Raw genomic sequence first — 19,942 nt, 5'->3', positions numbered from 1 at the left:
CCCCAGCCCCTTGAGGACCCGCCTCTTTCAAGGTAGTCATTCCTCTGTTGTCTCCTTATTGGCAAAGTGCTAGGCTCAGAACCTTGCTGGTCTTGTGGGGTGCCAGTGACCACCGAGGAGTCGTGAATGCACCATTCATTTCATATAGGGAGGATGGCCCCCATACATGTAGGCTCTAACATTCTTTCTGCCTCTTCTTCTCCCTTTCTGTTCCCTGAGCCTTGGAGGACTTGATAGAAATCTCTCTTAGGCCTGAGCTCTCAACATCCTTTTACTTTGATGAGTTTTCAGTCGCCTTGGTGTCTACCACCATCTCCATAGAGGCAGTTCTGGCTAGCAGTGATAGCAGCATTTGTTCTTTCAAGGATACTACCTCTGCATTGTTCCCTGAGTCCTGGCAGGTATGATAGAGAGGTCTTACCCAGTGCTGAGCCCTGGACTTTCTTTTCTCTTCACTGTGATGAGTCTTGGGTCTTCCAATCTAAAGATGTGCAAAGTGCCTGAGTTCCTCCTGGAGTTCCTGAAGTATGCTGTAAGGTGTAGCCTTTGGGTTTTTGGCTTGGGGCTTCTGTCCCCTCCCTCTCCCCCCTCACCCCCCCTCTGTGTGTGTGTGTGTGTGTGTGTTTGTGTGTGTGTGTGTTCCTCTAAGAGCAGACCAACTTCTTCTGCCATTATAAAAATTCCCCTGATCTATAAGCGTCAAATAAATATTCCTTTCTCCATAACTGTACCTGATTTGGAAGTTCATCTTAGTAACCTGGAAGCTGTCTACTAAATTTGAGGAAAATAGGTGTTTTGTTTTATTTTGTTTAAGTCTTCTGTGAGGGCTGGAGGGACACTTAGCAGTTAAGACGCTAGCCTACAAGACCAAAGAACCCAGGCTTGAGTTCCTAGGACCCATATAAGCCACATGCACAAGGTAGGGCATGCTTCTGGAGTTTGATTACAGCAGCTAAAGACCCTGGTATACCCATTCTCTCTCTCTCTCTCTCTCTCAAATAAATAAAATTTTTAAATCTGTGAAATGGGGGGAATTAAATACTATAAAGAAAATACCAGTTAGTATAGTTATTGTAATTTCCCAGACTAAGGTTTTCAGGTTGCCTTTTATAAATGTATTAGCTTTCCAAAAGAAATTATCAGTGAATTGCTTATCATTCTAAAACTGAGTAAAAAATAAAAAACGCTGGGGACTGGGGAGGTGGCTTAGTCATTAAGGTGCTTTTGCCTGCAAAGCAGAAGAGCCTAGGTTCCATTTCCCGAGGACCCATGTGAGCCAGGTGCACATGGTGGTGCATTTTGAAGTGGCCAAAGGCCCTGGCATGCCCATTCTTTCTCCCTCTCTATCTGCTACCCTCAAATATATAAATTAAAATTCGATTAAAAATAAAAACCACTCTGTATGATACTTAACGCCTATAAAACGAGACCAGCTCACCTACTTGGTTTGGCTTGGGTGGGCGTTGAAGTGGTTAGCACAAGGGTTGTTACAAAGTGGCAGTTATCCTACAAAGCATGTAGCTAAGCAGTTCAGTTGTTGATGGGATTCTCAAAATGGAAATCTGCATTAACATTTGTGCTGTCTGTCTTATGTATTTTTACTTTTTTCTTTTAGGATGCTGGGATTGAACCCAGAGCCTCCGCATTTTATAGGCAAACTTTTTTCCTTACCATTTAGCTTTTAGCCAATGAACAAACCTATTTCTACCATCAGTAATCAGTAGAAATGAAATTAATACTTGGTTCTGATGACAGTCTTTTTTTTAAATTATTTTTATTTATTTATTTAGGAGGGAGGGAGAGACAGAGAGAATGGGCATGCCAGGGCCTCCAGCCACTGCAAGCAAACTCCAGACACATGTACCACCTTGTACATCTGGCTTATGTGGCTCCTGTGGAATTGAACTGTCATCCTTTGGCTTGTAGGCAAGTGCCTAAACTGCTAAGCCATCCCTCCAGCCCCACAGTCTTTTTATAAAGAAAAATATATAAAAGAAGTTTGACTATTTATTTATTTGAGTGAGAGAGAGAAAATGGGCATGGCAGGGTCTCCAACCATTGCAGATGAACTCCAGATGGATGGGCCACCTTGTGCATCTGGCTTATGTGGGTCCTGGGGAATTGAACCTGTATCCTTTGGCTTTGCAGGCAGCCAGGATCTTTTTTTCTCACCCTCAAAATTAAAACAGTATAGGGTATTTTGTAAAAAGGCCTTCACATTAAAAGTAAGAAGCTAATATTTTCAAATTTCTTGTATGTCTTGTAAATATTTAATTTCTCATATGGAACTTAATACTAACTTTTCTCTCCTCAGGTTTCTTCCTGTTTCATAGGAAACCAGAAAAATGTTCTACGCACATTTTGTCCTGAGTAAAAGAGGGCCGCTGGCCAAAATTTGGCTAGCGGCCCATTGGGATAAGAAGCTAACCAAAGCCCATGTGTTTGAGTGTAACTTAGAGAGCAGTGTGGAAAGTATCATCTCACCAAAGGTATGTTGGATGTTGGTATTTTCTTTTCTTTTTTTTAACCAATTTGTTTATTTTAGAGAGAGGCGGGGAATGAGGGAAGAGAAAGAGAGAGTAAATTGGCATGCCAGGGCCTCAGCCACTGCAGTTGAACTCCAGACTCTTGGGCCACCTAGTGGGCATGTGTGACCTTGTGCTTGCCTCACCTTTGTGCATCTGGCTTACGTGCAATCTGGAGAGTGAAACATAGGTTCTTAGGCTTTGCAGGCAAGCGCCTTAACTGCTGAGCCATCTCTCCAGCCCTTTTGTTGGTATTTTCATCTTTGTTTATTGATCTGTGAAATAAAATTTAGAGGGAAAAAAAAACCCTATAGCCCTGTATGTTGGTTTTTAAAAAGCTGTAGGCTCTCAATTTTTCCTTCATTGTTTTGCTTTATCATCTCTGAATATAATCAGAGCTTAATATTCTCTTTAAGATTCCGTGAGTGCACAAATATTTTCATTTGCCTGTGTTATTAGCAAATGAACATAAGGGAGGGCATTATCCAAGTATTTTACATTCACCTTCCTAGGAGTTTTTGTGTTTAATTTAAAAGTGTAAGTGTTACAGACTTAGGAGTCTACACAAAATATTCAAAATAAGGGACTTGCTGAATAGCACCATTCCGGGACCAGGTGTTACTATCCATCCACCTTAGCAAGTACTCTTCACAGCACTAGTGGTGCCTCACCCTCCCAGTCCATTTGTTGTTTCTGCAGCGGGCTCAGTCAGCTTTTTCGTTATCACCAAATGCTTATACTTGCTGCCTCCTCTCCCAGAAAATTTAACAAAGAAGAGAAGAATAAATGACCTGTAGTCATTCTACCTAGTAAGCCGTTAATAATATTTTGCTGTACCTGCTAGGATTTCGTAGATCCATGAATATCATTATAGGAATGCTGGTGTTTATGGTTATGGGGTCTGCTCTAGATCTTGTAGAAATATTTAGTATGCATGCAAATTGCCTTTAGAAAGTCCTGAATTCTAGAGAACACTTGGCCTCTAAGATTTCATATCCCAAACTACAGACCTATAACTCATTGTTCAGGTTTATTTGTTTGGATAGTTCACATTATTTTTAATTTTTATTATCCTTTATAATACAACCATTAAAAATGACAATAAATACAATAGTCCTTTCAATAAAAGGATCAACTGGGCATCAGCATGCAAAAAAAGAACAGGAAAAGTGAAGCTGGACCATCAAGTAAGTAAATAAATTCCAAGTGGATCATAGACTATAGAACTCTTAGAAGATAACAGAAAAATCTAGATAGCATGAATTTGAATATATTTTGTGACATAACACCAAAGGCATAATCCATCCCAGAAAGAATTTATAAACTGGATTTCATTTAAATCAAATGTCGTGGCATCAGGGACTACTGCTCAGTGGTGAAACAAGTGCTGCATGCAGTGTAAGCTGCAGGATTTATTCCCCAGCACTGAAGGAAAACTTGGCTTGGCGAAAGAAAGTTAGTCAAGAGAACAAAAAGACAATCTAGATCAGTAGAAAATCTTTGTAAATCACATACATGATGCAGAGCTATTTCAAAATATACAAAGAACTCCTAAAATAGTAAGGAAAAAACCTACTTAAAAATAGGCAAAGACTTTATCAGACAGTTCATCGAAGAAAATATACATAAGGCAAGTAAAAAGGTGTTTACATATCATGTCATCAAAGAAGTACAAATTTAAACAGCCAGATGCTCTACTACCTACCTATTAAGATGGCCAGAATCCAAACTGCTGAGGGCACCAGGCACTGTTGAGGGTAGTGATGAGGAGCAGGATTGTGGCTAGAAGGAAAGGGAAATGGTTCATCTGCTTTGAAAGACAGTTTGGTGTTTCTTAGGTGTATAAACAAGCCCTTTGCAAGCAAGCCATCAATCTTGACCCTTGGTATTTCCAGAAAGGTAGTTGGAAACTTATGTCTGTAAAAAACCCGTGATAGATACAATTAGCAACCTTTCTCATAGTTGGCCTCAATAGGTTATAAATGGATAAAGCCATAATCAGACTAAAATGCAATGCTAAAAAGAAAGGAGATAACAAGCCATGAAAAAAAGCAACCTTGGCTGGGTGTGGTGGCGCACGCCTTTAACCCTAGCCCTCGGGAGGCAGAGGTAGGAGGATTGTCGTGAGTTTGAGGCCAGCCTAAGACTACGTAGTGAATTCCACGTCAGCCTGGGCTAGAGCAAGACCCTACCTCGAATAACAAAATCAAAAAATCTTTAAATGTCTGCTATTTCATAAAATAAAAGGCCTCATATGTGATTGTGGCTATATAGGACAGTCTTAACAAGACAAACTATGGGGAAATTCTCTGCTTTCTACTCAGGTGTGTTATGAACCTAAAGGTGCTCTAAAATCTGTTTTTTTTTTTTAATTTTTTAATTTTTTATTTTTTTGGTTTTTCGAGGTAGGGTCTCACTCTGGCTCAAGCTGACCTGGAATTCACTGTGTAGTCTCAGGGTGGCCTCAAACTCACGGCGATCCTCCTACCTCTGCCTCCCGAGTGCTGGGATTAAAGGCATGCGCCACCACGCCCAGCTTAAAATCTGTTTTTAAACCATTGATACTATAGCTCTGAACAGAGCTTTACATATACCGTGTTTTATAAATATATGAAACATGAAAGCATGTACTCAAAAAAGCCCAAAATGTTATTAAAATGTTCTCTACATTATAGGATTACAAGCTTTTATTTCCCCCTTTTAATATGCTTAGTAAGCATTTCTAATTAAATCTTCATATCCTTAAATCTTTCTTAAGATTGATGTTTAGAAATATAAAAGAGAGGGAGTGAGTGAGTGAGTTATGGGCACACCAGAGCTGCCTAGCACTGCAAACAAACTCCAGACACATGTGCTGCTCTGTGTGTCTGGTTTTACAGGGTACTGGAGAATTAATCCCAGTCCATCAGGCTTTGCAAGAAAGCTGCTTTAACCGTTCAGCCACCTCTTCAGCCCAGTAGGCTATGGTTTTACTTTTAGTGTTTTTTTTTTTTTTAACTCTTGTATTAATTTCTTAATATTTTGGTAACCAATAGCAATATGCTCACTGGTGAGATGGTACCAGTTTGCGTGACTTCTCAAATTGTATGAAAACATGGTGGTTTTCTCTTTTTTATATATAGATATGCCTACTGAGATAAATATATAGAAGTTGGGAGAAATTGTTCTCTCTGCTTGAAATTAATATGTTGGCTAGTCTTTGGGTTTTTTGAGGTCGTGTCTCACTCTAGTCCTGGCTGATCTGAAATTCACTAAGTAGTCTCAGGATGGCCTCGAATTCACAGCAATGCTCCTGCCTCTGCCCCTCCTACCCCCATTGCTGGGATTAAAGGCATGTGTCACCAAACCCAGCTTGGCTAGTCTTCGTCAGTGAACAGAATGCTGTGCTGCCTCCACTAGGAGCTCTAGAGAAGTGGGAGGCAGTTGGCACCAGGTGAGCTGCACTAATAGCTCCAAGCACATAGTTCAGCAGGATGGACATGATAGTAAGAAGTATGGAGAGAGTGAATTAATCACTTAAAATTTTCAAACCATTTCTGTGTGGGTTTTATTCAGTTGCTTTTTATTGTGCTGTGATGTTAAGATACTGAACTGACCTCAAAATACACTTGTTATTTGCTTTGATGTACATTTCTTGTGAGGAAATGGTTTAGTTGTTGAGACAAAGGATCAGACTTGTATCTCAATTGTAACTGTAAGCTTATGATCTTTTCTCCTCCTCTTCCCCTTAGAAGAGCCAACTACAGGTGCCCTTTACAGAGCTTTCCCCAGAAGATACATTCTGTTGTCTTTATTATGCTTACATTATTCGTGTGAAAGCACAGATGTCAAAGCCCTTTTTGCCCACTAAACCAAACTGTTTTCCACAAGAAACACAACCACTATGTTTTTGGAAGATGCTAGTGATTGTGTCTTCTTGAGTGTCAGTGCAGTATATGATAGCTTTAAATGTTTTAAGTTTGTGTGTAAGTAGCTTTCTCATTAGAAACAGTATATTAATTGGAAATTACTTTTCATATCCTGGATTTGATCACAAGATTTTTTTTTTTTTAATTTTGGGAACTTAAAGTTTATGACAGCAGACTTCATGCTGTAAATCATCTAAAAATGAGCATAAATACAAATTCAAAGGGTTGGAAATAGGGTAATATAAAGACACAAAGTATATTTTTAAGTTATATATGTATGCTGTGAATAAAATGTCCATATTTTAGCCGGGCGTGGTGGCGTACACCTTTAATCCCAACACTCGGGAGGCAGAGGTAGGAGGATCGCCGTGAGTTCGAGCCACCCTGAGACTCCTTAGTGAATTCCAGGTCAGCCTGGGCTAGAGTGAGACCTACCTTAGAAAAACCAAAAAAAAGTCCATATTTCATTTTTAGCATTTGTTCAATAATTTTGTTTCCTTGGAACTTGATAAGGTTTATATTATGATTTGGAGAAACTCTGGAAAGGTCTGACTTAATATTTTCATTTTCTTTCACTAAATTTTTCTTATAGCCAGATCTTTGAATATTTCTGTTTATGTTGTTAGTATTTCTTCCAATCAAGTAATACAGAGAAATGAACAGTGCTTAAACAATAAGGAAAAGTGTTTACTTAAAAGAAATTTGAAAACATCGAGAATTAGTTCAGCAACTCAAAGATCTCCCAAAGATTCACCATTCTGTTTGTTGGCTCTTTGTTCTCTTCCATGGTCATGGTGACAGTGTGGCATAAGCAGCTCCAAGCCTTGTCCTTACAAAGCAGGAAAGGGAAGAAGATACGGGGAGACAAAGGCATTATTGTATTTTGAAAATCTTTTTTGGAAATTATCTGGCAATTTACCCTTATTTCTCAATTGGCTGAAGTATGGTAGCATGCCCACTCTATAACAAGCCTTAACAGACAAGGCTTTAAGGTCTGGACCATTTGCTTCTGACAGTTCACATTCTTGTTAGTATGCTAATGACTTGGAACATGGATGATCTGCTTCCAGAATCATAGCTACTTTTATGTCTAAGAATCATGGATCACTACTCAGTCTGTCGTAGGAGTTCTCGAGCAATTTACAAGTGAAGGCAGGTATAAATGTTCACGGACCAATTCTAAATAAGAAAAGATACAAGAAAAAGTGAAAACTCCATATAAATAACACAAGATATAAGCTTTGAAGTGCAATTACGTAAAACCTTATAATTACAAAATTATATTAATATTAATGCTTTACTTAAAGGTCAAAATGGCACTGCGAACATCAGGACATCTCTTACTGGGAGTAGTTCGAATCTATCACAGGAAAGCCAAATATCTTCTTGCAGACTGTAATGAAGCATTCATTAAGATAAAGATGGCTTTTCGACCAGGTATTGTCATACTTTTGGTATTTGTTTTATTTTCATTGCAACGTAAGGACCCCTTCAAAGAAAAACTATAACTTGAATCTCTTTATTATTTTACCCTTATTTTCAACAACTTACATAGAATTGAGTAATCAGAGAAAGATTAGAAACTAGTAGTTAGCTGGGCATGGTGGCATACGCCTTTAATCCCAGCACTCCGAGGCAGAAACAGAAGGATCGCCATGAGTTGGAGGCCACCCTGAGACTACATAGTGAGTTCCAGGTCAGCCCAGGCTAGAGTAAGACCCTGCTTCAAAAAAAGCTAATAGTTATGAATTTTAAAAGATGGCTTCAAAATATAATCTTTAAGATTTTTTTCTGACTAATTTTAATGTATTCCTAAAGTCAAATTCATTTTTGAGACATTTAAATGTTCTTTGTACATTTTTATTACTATTATTTTGGTTTGGATTATTGTTTCTAGAATTTGATTTTACCAACAAATCTAATCTAAGTAAATAGCTAACAACTGGGGTATTTATCTAAATTCACATATTCTGTAATTGTTATAAAGCAGTGGTGAATTTTTAATCTATTTAAAATAATCTGAATGTATAGGAGAGGTGCCTTCCATAATAATTTTTATTTAGGTTATATGCTAACAGTTTTATTTATTTATTTATTTATATGTGGATGGGTATGTTTGTATGCAAGTACCCATGTATGCATGTCTGTGTGGAGGCCAGAGGACAAACTTGGTTATCATTTCCATGTGTTGCCCACCTTTTTTGAGACAGAATCCCTTACTGGCATAGACCTCAACCACTTAAGCTATACTAACTGTCCAGTGAGCTGCAGGAATCCACCTGTCTTGGCTTCCCCAGAAGTAGGATTAGAAGAGAGAGAGAGAGAGAGAGAGAGAGAGAGAACACACCAAACTCAGCTTTAATATATATATATATTTATATAGTTGAAAGAGGCAGATACAGAGAGTTTGGGCACACCAGGGCTTCTAGCCACTGCAAACGAACTCTAGAGGCATTGTATCTACCACCTTGTGCCTCTGACTTATATGGGCACTGGGAATTGAATCTGGGTCCTTAGGCTTCTTAACCTGTAAGCCATCTCTCCAGTCTACAACCAGCTTTTTCTTTACTTGGATACTGGGGATCAAACTCAGTTCCTTATGTTTAGAAGGCAAGTATTATTTGCAAATAGAAACAGAGAGAGAAAGAATGGGTGTGCCAGGGCTTCTAGCCACTGCAAACAAATTCCAGCTGCATGTGCCATTTTTTGTATCTGGTTTTACGTGGATACTGGAGAATTGAACCCCGGTCATTAGGTTTTGCTGGCAAGTGCCTTTATCTACTGGGCCATCTCTCCAGCCCCTTAAGTTTTTTGTTTGGTTGTTTTATCTGAGGTAGGGTCTCACTCTGGTCCATGCTGACCTGGAATTCACTGTGTAGTCTCAGGGTGGCCTCGAACTCACTGTGATCCTGCTACCTCTGCCTCCCGAGTGCTGGGATTAAAGGTGTGCACCACCATGCCCGGCAGGTTTTATTTTTTTAAAGGTATTTAGTCAGAGACTGATGTTTGAGTGGTCACTAACATATGTGCACACATTAATATTGGTGCTTTGTTTAAATACTATACTTTCTATTTTGCCTTTTGAGATGTATTCATTATAGATAGCAGTTTTTCTTCCTTATACCATTCATTTTATTTTCAAATGCCATTATGAAAAATTTCAAGCCTACATAGCTAAGTTTGTGTATTCCTTCTCTTTAAAATAACCATCCCCTTTAAACATTTAGTATATTCCTTTGCAGCTATTCTTATTTCCCCTGATAAATTTATGTTAAAGAACTGGCAGTGGTCTTTATTTTTTTGGCATGTCTTTTAAATTTATTTTTGAGAGAAAGAGTAGGTGTGCCAGGGTCTTCACCCATTGAAAATCAACTCCAGATGTATGTGCCACCTTCTACATCTGGTATACATTGGTCCTTGGGAATTGAACCTGGGTCCTTTGGTTTTGTAGGCAAATGCCTTAACTACTAAGCCATCTTTCCAGCCCACATGTAGCATGTCCTTTCAAAGACTTATCAGCTTCCTCTATAATCAGTGCTTTGACATTCTATAAAGCAAGTAGTATGGCCTATGGCAGCATGAAAGTAGACAAGAAATACATGTGTTTCAGAATTCTCTGTACCTACAACTTTTCTAGATTATAACCTTGGGAAGTTGATCTTCACCTCTCTGATTCACATACAGTCTGTGGTATAGCTGGGCCTTTAAGCTTAATGTTTTTATTACAGGTGTTGTTGACCTGCCTGAGGAAAATCGGGAAGCAGCCTATAATGCCATTACTTTACCTGAAGAATTTCACGATTTTGATCAGCCGCTGCCAGACTTAGAGTATGTCTGTCTGTTCCTCTCTCCTTTTTCCTCTACCTCTCCTCTTTTAAAGTATTGACTTGGTTTACAAAAAATATTATTACTGGCTTCCAAGTGTATTCTTTCTTCTCGAACGTTTAACACTGAGCTAATATCTGCCTAAAAGGTTTGTTTTTGCTTAGGATAGTATATAAATATGAGGTGTATAAACTAGAAAGTGTTTTTTCTCTGCTAGAAGATCATGGGTATGTCAACTTTTAACCCAGCTACCAGTCCAGAATTTTGGTATAACTAGGCCATACTTATATAACCTGAAAAGTTTAGATTTGTTCTTTATAATGATATTGATAAATTTGAATTGTTGCTTCAAGATGTTTTCATGTGTGTATGTGTGTGTGTGTGTGTGTGTGTCTGTCTGTCTCACTGATTATGTTCTTAGCCAAACTGTATTCAACTGCAGTTCATATATCTTATCTCTGTCTGTCTGTCTGTCTGTCTGTCTGTCTGTCTGTCTGTCTATCTATCTATCTATGGTGGCTTATCCTATGAAGAGAAAGAAAGTGTTATTGCTTCAACATACACTAAGAGGAAAAAGTTATATGGAGATGACCTCAAGTAGAGTACTGTTTTATGCTGTCTTCCTATTACACTGTGATGTGACTATGCATTCCTAAATAATTGAGTTGCACAATTAATAAACAACTCTCTACATCCAAAGCCCCACTTACTTAACATGTTTTTTCTGATTTATGTGAAAGGGAGAGGGGCAGATAGAGAATGGGCATGCCAGGGCCTGTAGCCACTGCAACCAAACTCCAGATTCATGTGCCACCTTGTGCATCTGGTATACATGGGTATTAGGGAATCAAACCTGGATCTTCAGGTTTTGCAGGCAGATGCCTTAACCACTAAGCAATCTCTCCAACCCAATTTTTTCTATGATCTCCTAGTCAGAATTATCTGGGTTTTTTAAATTACTTATTTGCAAGTAGACAGAGGAGAGTCAGAGAGAATAGGTACTCTAGGACCTCTAGTTGCTGCAAACAGACTCCAGATGCATGTGCTGCTTTGTCTGTCTGGCTTTACATGGGTACTGGGGAATCAAACCTGGGTCATTAGGCTTTGCAGGCAAGAAGTACCTTGACCGATCTCTTTCTCCAGCCCCCAGAGTAATTTATTTATTTATTTATTTATTTATTTATTTATTTATTTATTTATTTTTTTGGTTTTTCGAGGTAGGGTCTCTCTCTGGTCCAGGCTGACCTGGAATTCACTATGGAGTCTCAGGGTGGCCTCGAACTCTTGGTGATACTCCTACTTCTGCCTCCCGAGTGCTGGGATTAAAGGTGTGTGCCACCACGCCCGGCTTCAGAGTAATTTTTTTTAACCTACCCTTAATATGGTGTGAAACATTGCCAGGAACCATATGGCATTTTTACTTTTTCCCACTTTCTTTAAGGAGATTAGTATTATGAACTTCCTATTAGTTATTCAGCCTCTTTATCAATGTATCGTCAGGGTTTTTTTATCCCTGTTTTTCCAGCTCACCTTCCATTCCCTACTGGCCTGTTTGAGATTTAACAGCAGATGGACTTCCATCTGAATACTTTCTTCTCTTCAGAGGCAATGAGTTTTTAAAACATAGCACAATAACATCATTCTTTAAAAATGTCCATCATCTTCTAATACACTTACTCAGCATTTAAATGTCCCCAGTTGACACATAACACTTTTTCTTCTGGGTTTGATGGATGTGTTGGTTTATTTTCCTCTTTGGTTAACTGCTACATAAAGTCTGTAGATTGCATTGAGCTGATAGGTCCCCTAACCATAAGTCTTTTAGGAGTTTTATTGTTCTTCATCTCTTTTTTATTTTTTCCTTTATCTTTTATTTGCTAAATATAATTGGTCATTTGTTAAGAAGTGTTTATATTTTGGATTCCAATAGTATTTCACATTGGTGTGTAACAGTATATACTTAAGAATATTTTTGAGCCCTGAGAGGTGGTTCTTATATGTTAGGTAGATAAATTAAGACTCAAGGAAACTAGGGAACTTAATTTTTTCTCTACAGGAAATTTGGTCTTAGGCAGTGTTTTTTAAGGTGTTATATTGCTTGGTCATCATTAAGAATTCTAAAATTAACTTGCACATCATCTAATAATGATTGTTTTTAGATTTGTTGAATGAAGTATTAGACTTGAAAAGATGATGGGGCCAGGCATGGTGGTGCACGCCTTTAATCCCATCACTCGGGAGGCAGAGGTAGGAGGATCACCATGAGTTCGAGGCCACTCTGAGATTACAGAGTTAATTCCAGGTCAGCCTGGGTCAGAGTGAGACCCTACCTCGAAAAACAAAACAAACAAACAAAAAAAGGTGATGGGTTCATGTGATGGAAAAATAGGCATATTCTCCCTTGTGAATTTGCCATGAGCTGTAATAAAATGTATTTGAATTGCTTTTAAAGTGACATCGATGTGGCCCAGCAGTTCAGCCTGAACCAGAGCAGAGTGGAAGAGATTACTATGAGAGAAGAAGTTGGGAACATCAGTATCCTACAAGAAAATGATTTTGGTAAAAAAGAAATACTGGCCATAGTTATAATACAATTACAGCTTGCAAGCGCTAGCAATTTAAAATAAAACGTAGCCTTGAAATTCCTCTTGTGTTGGCAGGGGAAAAAAGTATATCTAATTTTCATCAAGAATTTGCCTCGCTGTCATGTCATTTCCCTGAATGCATCAGATTTAGACTTCATTTATTGCTGTTCCTGTTCTCCATGCACAGTGATCAAACCCATATTTTGATTTGAGTGAAAAGTCCCAATGTTGTAGTAATGCTTACTTTTAAACTAAACATTCTGGATCTGGGCTTTGTTTATATTCAAAATTGGTAGTTCCATTTCCTTTGGGATAATAATAGCAGATTATAAAAGAGTTGAAGTCTGAATGCTAATGTTCCTAGTGTGTGTATTTAGATCTACCTAACATAGTAAGCTGTGTTAGGATTTGAGTATGAGTTTTGTTAGTCATTTTCCAGTACACAGTTTAAGCTAGATAATTTAATATTTGAAGATAAATAAGACTATAGTAAGCAAATTCTGTCATTATTAACAATTGGCTTTTGTAACTAGCATTCTAACTTTTCTCAACTAATGACTTACAAATTTTTTTGTTTAGGTGACTTTGGAATGGATGATCGTGAAATAATGAGAGAAGGCAGTGCTTTTGAGGATGATGACATGTTAGTAAGCACTAGTGCTTCCAACCTCCTCTTAGAGCCTGAGCAAAGTACCAGCAATCTGAATGAAAAAATTAACCACTTAGAATATGAAGACCAATATAAGGATGATAATTTTGGAGAGGGAAACGATGGTGGAATACTAGGTGGGTAGTTATTTGTTAAAATTCCTATACTTAGATGTGCTGTGGGTTATTGGTAATGCTAAGTCTTGAGCAGCTATCTGGGACCATGTGAATTGTGATAGTTGGCTCACCAAAGTTTTTTGTTTTGAACTTTGTAAAGTCATGTCAGACTTATAAATTTTACTAGTTCTTGTAGGTGCTATGCATTTATAGTTGATGGTTGTTAAGCAGATATATTTTTAAATAGATAGAACTAAGTAGACATGTAAATGGTGAGCAGATACTAAGCATATTGTGCTTGTATAAACTGTTATAAACTGACTTGGAGAGAAACAGATACAAATTGAACACAGGTTTAAATTTACTCTACCTTAACATAATTGCTACTTTTAACTCTTCTTTTTCAAGATTTAGCTGAATTATATTTCCTATTTCAGATGACAAACTCATAAGTAATAATGATGGTGGTATCTTTGATGACCCACCTGCCCTATCTGAGGCGGGGGTGATGTTGCCAGAGCAGCCTGCACATGACGACATGGACGAGGATGATAACGTGTCAAGTAAGCTTGCTGTTGCCGTGGTCTGGGATGATTATGTGGCATCCAGAAGGCACCTCATGTGGTAGACATGGACAAAAGCATTCTGTGTTTCAGTGAACTGAAATGTCCTTAACTATCATGAGTGCTAATTCTCATTTCTGTTAGCATGGTTAACCTGTTTCTTTAACCTAATTCTTTATACATTTGAGCTGAACTCTCAGTGGGGGTGGTGAGGGTATACCTGGTAAATAGGAAAGTAGTTTTTTCTTAGTTCTAGTAGAGTTTCTTTAGGCTTCTAAGAAGGATTTCTTGTTCCATTTGTAGGGTATACATGATGTACGTAAGCTTACAGTGACCGTGTTTGTTTTGACAGTGGGGGGCCCTGATAGCCCTGACTCGGTGGATCCTGTTGAGCCCATGCCAACTATGACTGATCAGACAACACTTGTTCCAAATGAGGAAGAAGCATTTGCTTTGGAGCCCATTGACATAACTGGTAAGCAAATCCTTGGGTTCACAATGTGTAGAACATGGGGTTTCAGTTCTTGTCATTCCACTGGTCTCCTGTTATAGAGGATAACTAAGCTACTGCTTTGTTCTGTCCGTCATCTGTCACACTATCCAGTCAGTTTGAGTATCTGACAGAATACCCATGCAGGTTGCTGTAGATAAGGTAGATGTATAGAATTCGGTTTTCTGTTGCTGTGCCTGCTATTCCTTTGTAGTTCCTAGCTCACTTGTGAAGCCCTTAGTAAACATTGCAGGGCATTTTACAATACCGTACAAGATTAGCTAATCCTTTAATGTTTAGATTCTGAACAGTTGGTTTATAATCTGAAAAAAACAACTAAAATTAGGGGCTGGAGAGATGGTTCAAACCAACAACCCAGGTTTGTTGCCCCAATACCCACATAAAGCCGGATGCACAAAGTGGCTAGAGCCCCCTGGTGTGCCCATTCATTTCCCCCCACCTACCCTTTCTCTCCACCACTTGCAAATTAGTAAATAAAAATATCTTTTAAAAAGAACCTAAAGGGCTGGAGAGATGTGTCAGTGGTTAAGGGGTTTGCCTGCAAAACTTAACAACCTGGGTTTGATTCCCTAGTATCCATATAAAGCTAGATGCATAAAGTGGTACATGCATCTGAAGTTTGTTAGCAGCAGCTAGAGGCCCTGGCATGCCTATTTTCTCCTTCCCTGCCCCCCTACCCCTCCACACACCTTGTCTCTCTTCTCCCTTGTTCCTTATTTGCTTGCAAGTAAATAAATTAAAAATAAAAATATGAAGTATCAGCTATTAAAATCAGTAATCATTAAAAATAGTGCTTATAGCAAACCTACTGTTTGATTGGATAACTATTTTCTGAGAAAATGAAAATTTACGATAGGTAGAAGGTATCTTATTTTCAGGTGGACAATGATCAGTTTCCTAGGGAGAATAATCTTTACATGGTCTTATGAGCTTTAAAGAATGCTTAGTGTGACTTGGCCTATTGAGGTTCTAAAGTGGTGTGTGAATGTGTGTGCGCATGTAGTCATGGAACTTAAATGACTAAGGAAACATAGATTAATAAGTCAGTAACATTATAGAAAACTATAGAATAGTATTGTGGAAATCTGATGGTTTACTTTTGGGTAAAGACATTCAGTAGCTGCAGGACAGGGGTAGGAGACTGTCTTTATTAAATGCTTTATTATAAAAATACAAGGTATACCATGGTGTGGTGAGATTTTGAGGAATTTAGTCCTAGATGTTTCATTACAATTTGAGGGAATGACTCCTGCTTTACACATTGCATGGGTCAGAAACAAGTACAGGGAAACACTAGGATGGTATTCCGGGGCACCTTGTTGCTACTTGGGATTGTGCTCTTTATCATGTTGCTCCTACACCTGCCATTTATGAATTACAATTTCTCCAGTAGAAGTGGTAGTGCTTAGCCATTTATGGCAACACAGTCTGTGCCAGACACATACTGAGTATTTTATAGCCCTTATAAGTAGCTGGTCCTATTTCAAACAAAAAATAAGCAGGGCAGAGTTAACTTTTTTTCATGGTCATACTGTTAAGGCATTTCAGCTCAGCTCTGAACAAAGTGTCACATGTGTCGTGCTTGCAGTATAAAGCGGTGTAATTAATGTGGTCTAAAATGTACTGGCCCTTGAATTATTTTCTACATCTTCTGGTGAAAGTCTGTATACTTAGTCATTCATCAAATTTCTATTAAACTATCTCTCTTCTAAATAGTGCTTAGAAAAATCAGATGAAACATTCTTCCTTCATAGGATTAACTTTCTGCCAGTGTCTGTGTGTGTAGAAAGGCGAAAGATACCATCTGGCCAAGTCTAATAGGAGAATGTTCCATGCTCCCTCTTAAGATCATTTTACCTTCTTTTACTCTAGTCAAGGAAACAAAAGCCAAGAGGAAGAGGAAGCTGATTGTTGATAGCGTTAAAGAGCTGGATAGCAAGACAATCAGAGCCCAACTTAGTGACTATTCTGATATTGTTACCACTTTGGATCTCGCACCCCCCACCAAGAAATTGATGATGTGGAAAGAGACAGGGGGAGTGGAGAAGCTTTTCTCCTTGCCTGCCCAGCCTCTGTGGAATAACAGACTACTGAAGGTAACAGTGTGCAGCATTGTCTATTTTATATGCATTTTGGCCTTTCAAAAAGATAAATTTTTGACACTTTTGCTTAAATCATTTTTGATCAAATATTTTTCAACTAAGTGGCCCTTTTTTCTCTTTTTAATTTGAGAGAGAGAGAATAGATGAATGAATATACCTTTAGACACATATACTACTTTGTGTGTCTGACTTTATACTTGGATACTGGGGAATCAAACCTGGGCCACAGGCTTCTCCAGAATGTTCCTTTAGCCACTGAGACACCTCCCCAGTCCTTTTTTTCTCCCTTTAAATCATGTACACCTATCAGCATCCCATTGTGTGCATTGATGCCCCAAGAATCACCTGGACAGCTAGCTGGCCCCATGATTCTGGGCCTTTGTCATGTATTGCTAGGGCATCCAAGGAAACTTTCCAGTCACTCTCTGACTGGGGTCCTTCCAGAGATCAAGCTCCACCCAGGCCTTGTCCCCAGTCTACCTGCTTGTCTTGGTGATAAGTCCTGACAACTGGGAGCAAGTTGGAGGGGAAGTGTTGCTGTTCATAGCTTTTGTTCAATTGGCATTGCTCTATTGGATGTAATTTCAGTCCAAAGTGTACATTACCAAGTTCTTTGTTTTATTTATTTGTGTGTGTGTGTGTGTATATATATATATATATATATATATATATATATATATATATGTATGTATGTATGTATATATATATAGGCATGTATGTATGTACGTATGTGTGTGTATATATATACACACACATACGTACATACATACATATGTACAGGCAAGAAGAGAAAATGAATATTTTATTTAAGAGACAATCTGGGATGGAAAGATGGCTTAGCACTTATGCCACTTGCCTGCAAAGCCTGCGGACCCAGGTTCGATTCCTCAGTACCCACATAAACCAGATACACAAGGTTGCACATGTGTCTGGAGTTCTTTTGCAGTGGCTAGAGGCCCATTCTCTCCCTCCTTCCTTCCCTCCCTTTTTCTCTCTCTCAAAATATTTAAACAGAGATAATCACAAAAAAATAACAGTATAATGACCATAATACCTTTCCCTGAAATAGTAGTGATATTTTTCTTACAGAAAATGTAAAGTGAATTTTACCAGTATTTTTAAACTAATATTTTTAATAGTACTTTCATTATCTTGATATGGTCTGTACTTCAGATCAGCTTAGGTATTTCTGCCTAAATCATAGGGTAGCTTTATTTTTGCCCTCCATTGCATTTTGGCTTTATGAGAATTTTATTTTCTGCTCATTTTGGTTCCAAATATGGCAAACAAGTTTCAGAGGTGTCTTTTGCATGAAACCATGCAGGCTGTTCCTCTGTTTTAAGCTGAAATGTGCAGAAAAACAACTGATTTTTTTTTTTTTTACTATGATCCAAAGTACTACCCAGCAATAGACTTGTGGTGGGACTGCTTTTTATTGGTAGCACTTTATAATAAGGTCCTTGAAGTCCTTAAAGCTCTTACATTTTATAATAAACAATGTGTGTATATATATACATATATGTAAAGTGTTCTGTATTCTTGGACTCAGTAGACTCATTAGAAATATCAGAATATGCAGCTAGGTGTGGTGGCACACACCTTTAGTCCTAGCACTTGGGAGGCAGAAGTAGGAGGATCACCATGAGTTCAATGCCACCCTGAGACTCCATAGTGAATTCCAAATTAGCCTGAGCTAGAGTGAGACCCTACCTCAAAAAAGCAAAAAAAAAGAAAAGAAAGAAACATTAGAATATTCATTTGATTATATTGCCATTTAAAGTTTAAAACATGAGAAACTTAAAATACTAAAAAGTAAAGCAACAATGAGATATGTTAGAGTCACATGTGCACACACATGGGAATGTTACATAACCATTAAAAGTATTTTGATGAAGCCAGGCATGGTGATTTACGCCTTTAATCCCAGCATGCAGGAGGCAGAGGTAGGAGGATTGCTGTGAGTTCAAGGCCACCCTGAGAATGCAGAGTTAATTCTAGATCAGCCAGAGCTAGAGTGAGACCCTACCTTGAAAAAAAAATTTTGTTGTAGCCAGGCATAGTGGTGCACACCTTTAATCCCAGCACACTGGGAGGTAGGGTTGCCATGAGTTCAAGGCTACCCCGAGACTACATAATGACTTCCAGGTCAGCCTGAGGTAGAATGAGACCCTACCTTGGGAGAAAAAAAAAAAAAATGATGTTAAGGTTACCATATGCTATTAAGTGAAGTAGAATGTAAAACCATGTGAGCACTTATATTTTAAGTCCTCTTAAGATGAAACGATATGTGAGTTTGATATAACATTAGGTCAGAATACCTAATTATATACTATATGCAAATTAAACTATTTTAAACCATTAACTTAATAAAAATAAAAATTTTAGTGGGGGCCTAGAGAGATATCTTAGCAGTTAAGGCACTTGCCTACAAACCTAAGGAGCCAGGTTCAGTTTCCCAGAACCCATATAAGCCCAGATGCACATGGTGGCCCATGGGTCTATAGCTTGTTTATAGTAGCTAGAGACTCTGGCATACCCATGCTCTCTCTTGTTCTTTCTCTACTAAATAAATATTTTTTAAAATACTAGTGGGTTTTCAGTTAACATGATTTTACAGCTGATATTTTCCTTGTTTGTTTGTTTTTGGTAGCTCTTTACACGCTGTCTTACACCACTAGTACCAGAAGACCTTAGGAAAAGGAGGAAAGGCGGAGAAGCAGATAACTTGGATGAATTCCTCAAAGAATTTGAAAATCCTGAGGTTCCTAGAGAGGAACAGCAGCCGCAACCGCAGCAGCAGCGTGATGTTATCGGTCTGTTCTCTTGGGATAGTTGAAACTTGAATCAATTTGCCTTAAAGTTTGCCTTTGTACTGCCAAAGAGCAGACATGAGGGGTGAACAGTCAAGGTTTTAGAGAGGGAGATACATTGAATCTGCTTACCTTATGAGATTTGAACCTTTTCTTCAGAGCCAAGGATTGGCTGGCTTTAGGCTGGGAATGGAACCTAATGTTTGTAGTCATCTTCCCCTGCCCTTTTACTTACAGTTTTGTAAGTTGAGTAATCTTTGTAGATGTAAAATCTTACCTGGCCTTCTTTATTAAGGAATGTAACTATGTCTGTGTCGTACTAGTTTTAGGCTAAAACACTGTTAAAAA

The 19,942-nt window shown here is 38.3% G+C and overlaps 1 protein-coding gene across 1 annotated transcript in view; it reads left to right on the top strand.

Moving 5' to 3' along the window:
* The window catches only part of Rad21 (RAD21 cohesin complex component), a 46,974-nt gene that overhangs the window by 12,613 nt on the left and 14,419 nt on the right, over positions 1-19,942 (top strand). Inside the window, exons 2-10 of the mRNA XM_045144038.1 lie at positions 2,315-2,489; positions 7,741-7,870; positions 10,162-10,261; positions 12,711-12,817; positions 13,423-13,629; positions 14,046-14,171; positions 14,524-14,646; positions 16,555-16,778; positions 19,435-19,597. Of these exons, the coding sequence (XP_044999973.1) occupies positions 2,346-2,489; positions 7,741-7,870; positions 10,162-10,261; positions 12,711-12,817; positions 13,423-13,629; positions 14,046-14,171; positions 14,524-14,646; positions 16,555-16,778; positions 19,435-19,597 (1,324 nt within the window). The 5' untranslated portion in view covers positions 2,315-2,345. The remainder of the gene's footprint in view (positions 1-2,314; positions 2,490-7,740; positions 7,871-10,161; positions 10,262-12,710; positions 12,818-13,422; positions 13,630-14,045; positions 14,172-14,523; positions 14,647-16,554; positions 16,779-19,434; positions 19,598-19,942) is intronic.

The sequence above is a fragment of the Jaculus jaculus genome, chromosome 2 (assembly GCF_020740685.1).
Source record: "Jaculus jaculus isolate mJacJac1 chromosome 2, mJacJac1.mat.Y.cur, whole genome shotgun sequence".
NCBI lineage: Eukaryota > Metazoa > Chordata > Mammalia > Rodentia > Dipodidae > Jaculus > Jaculus jaculus.
The sequence above is the reverse complement of the archived record's forward strand: the minus strand, read 5'-3'. Positions and strand labels throughout refer to the sequence as shown.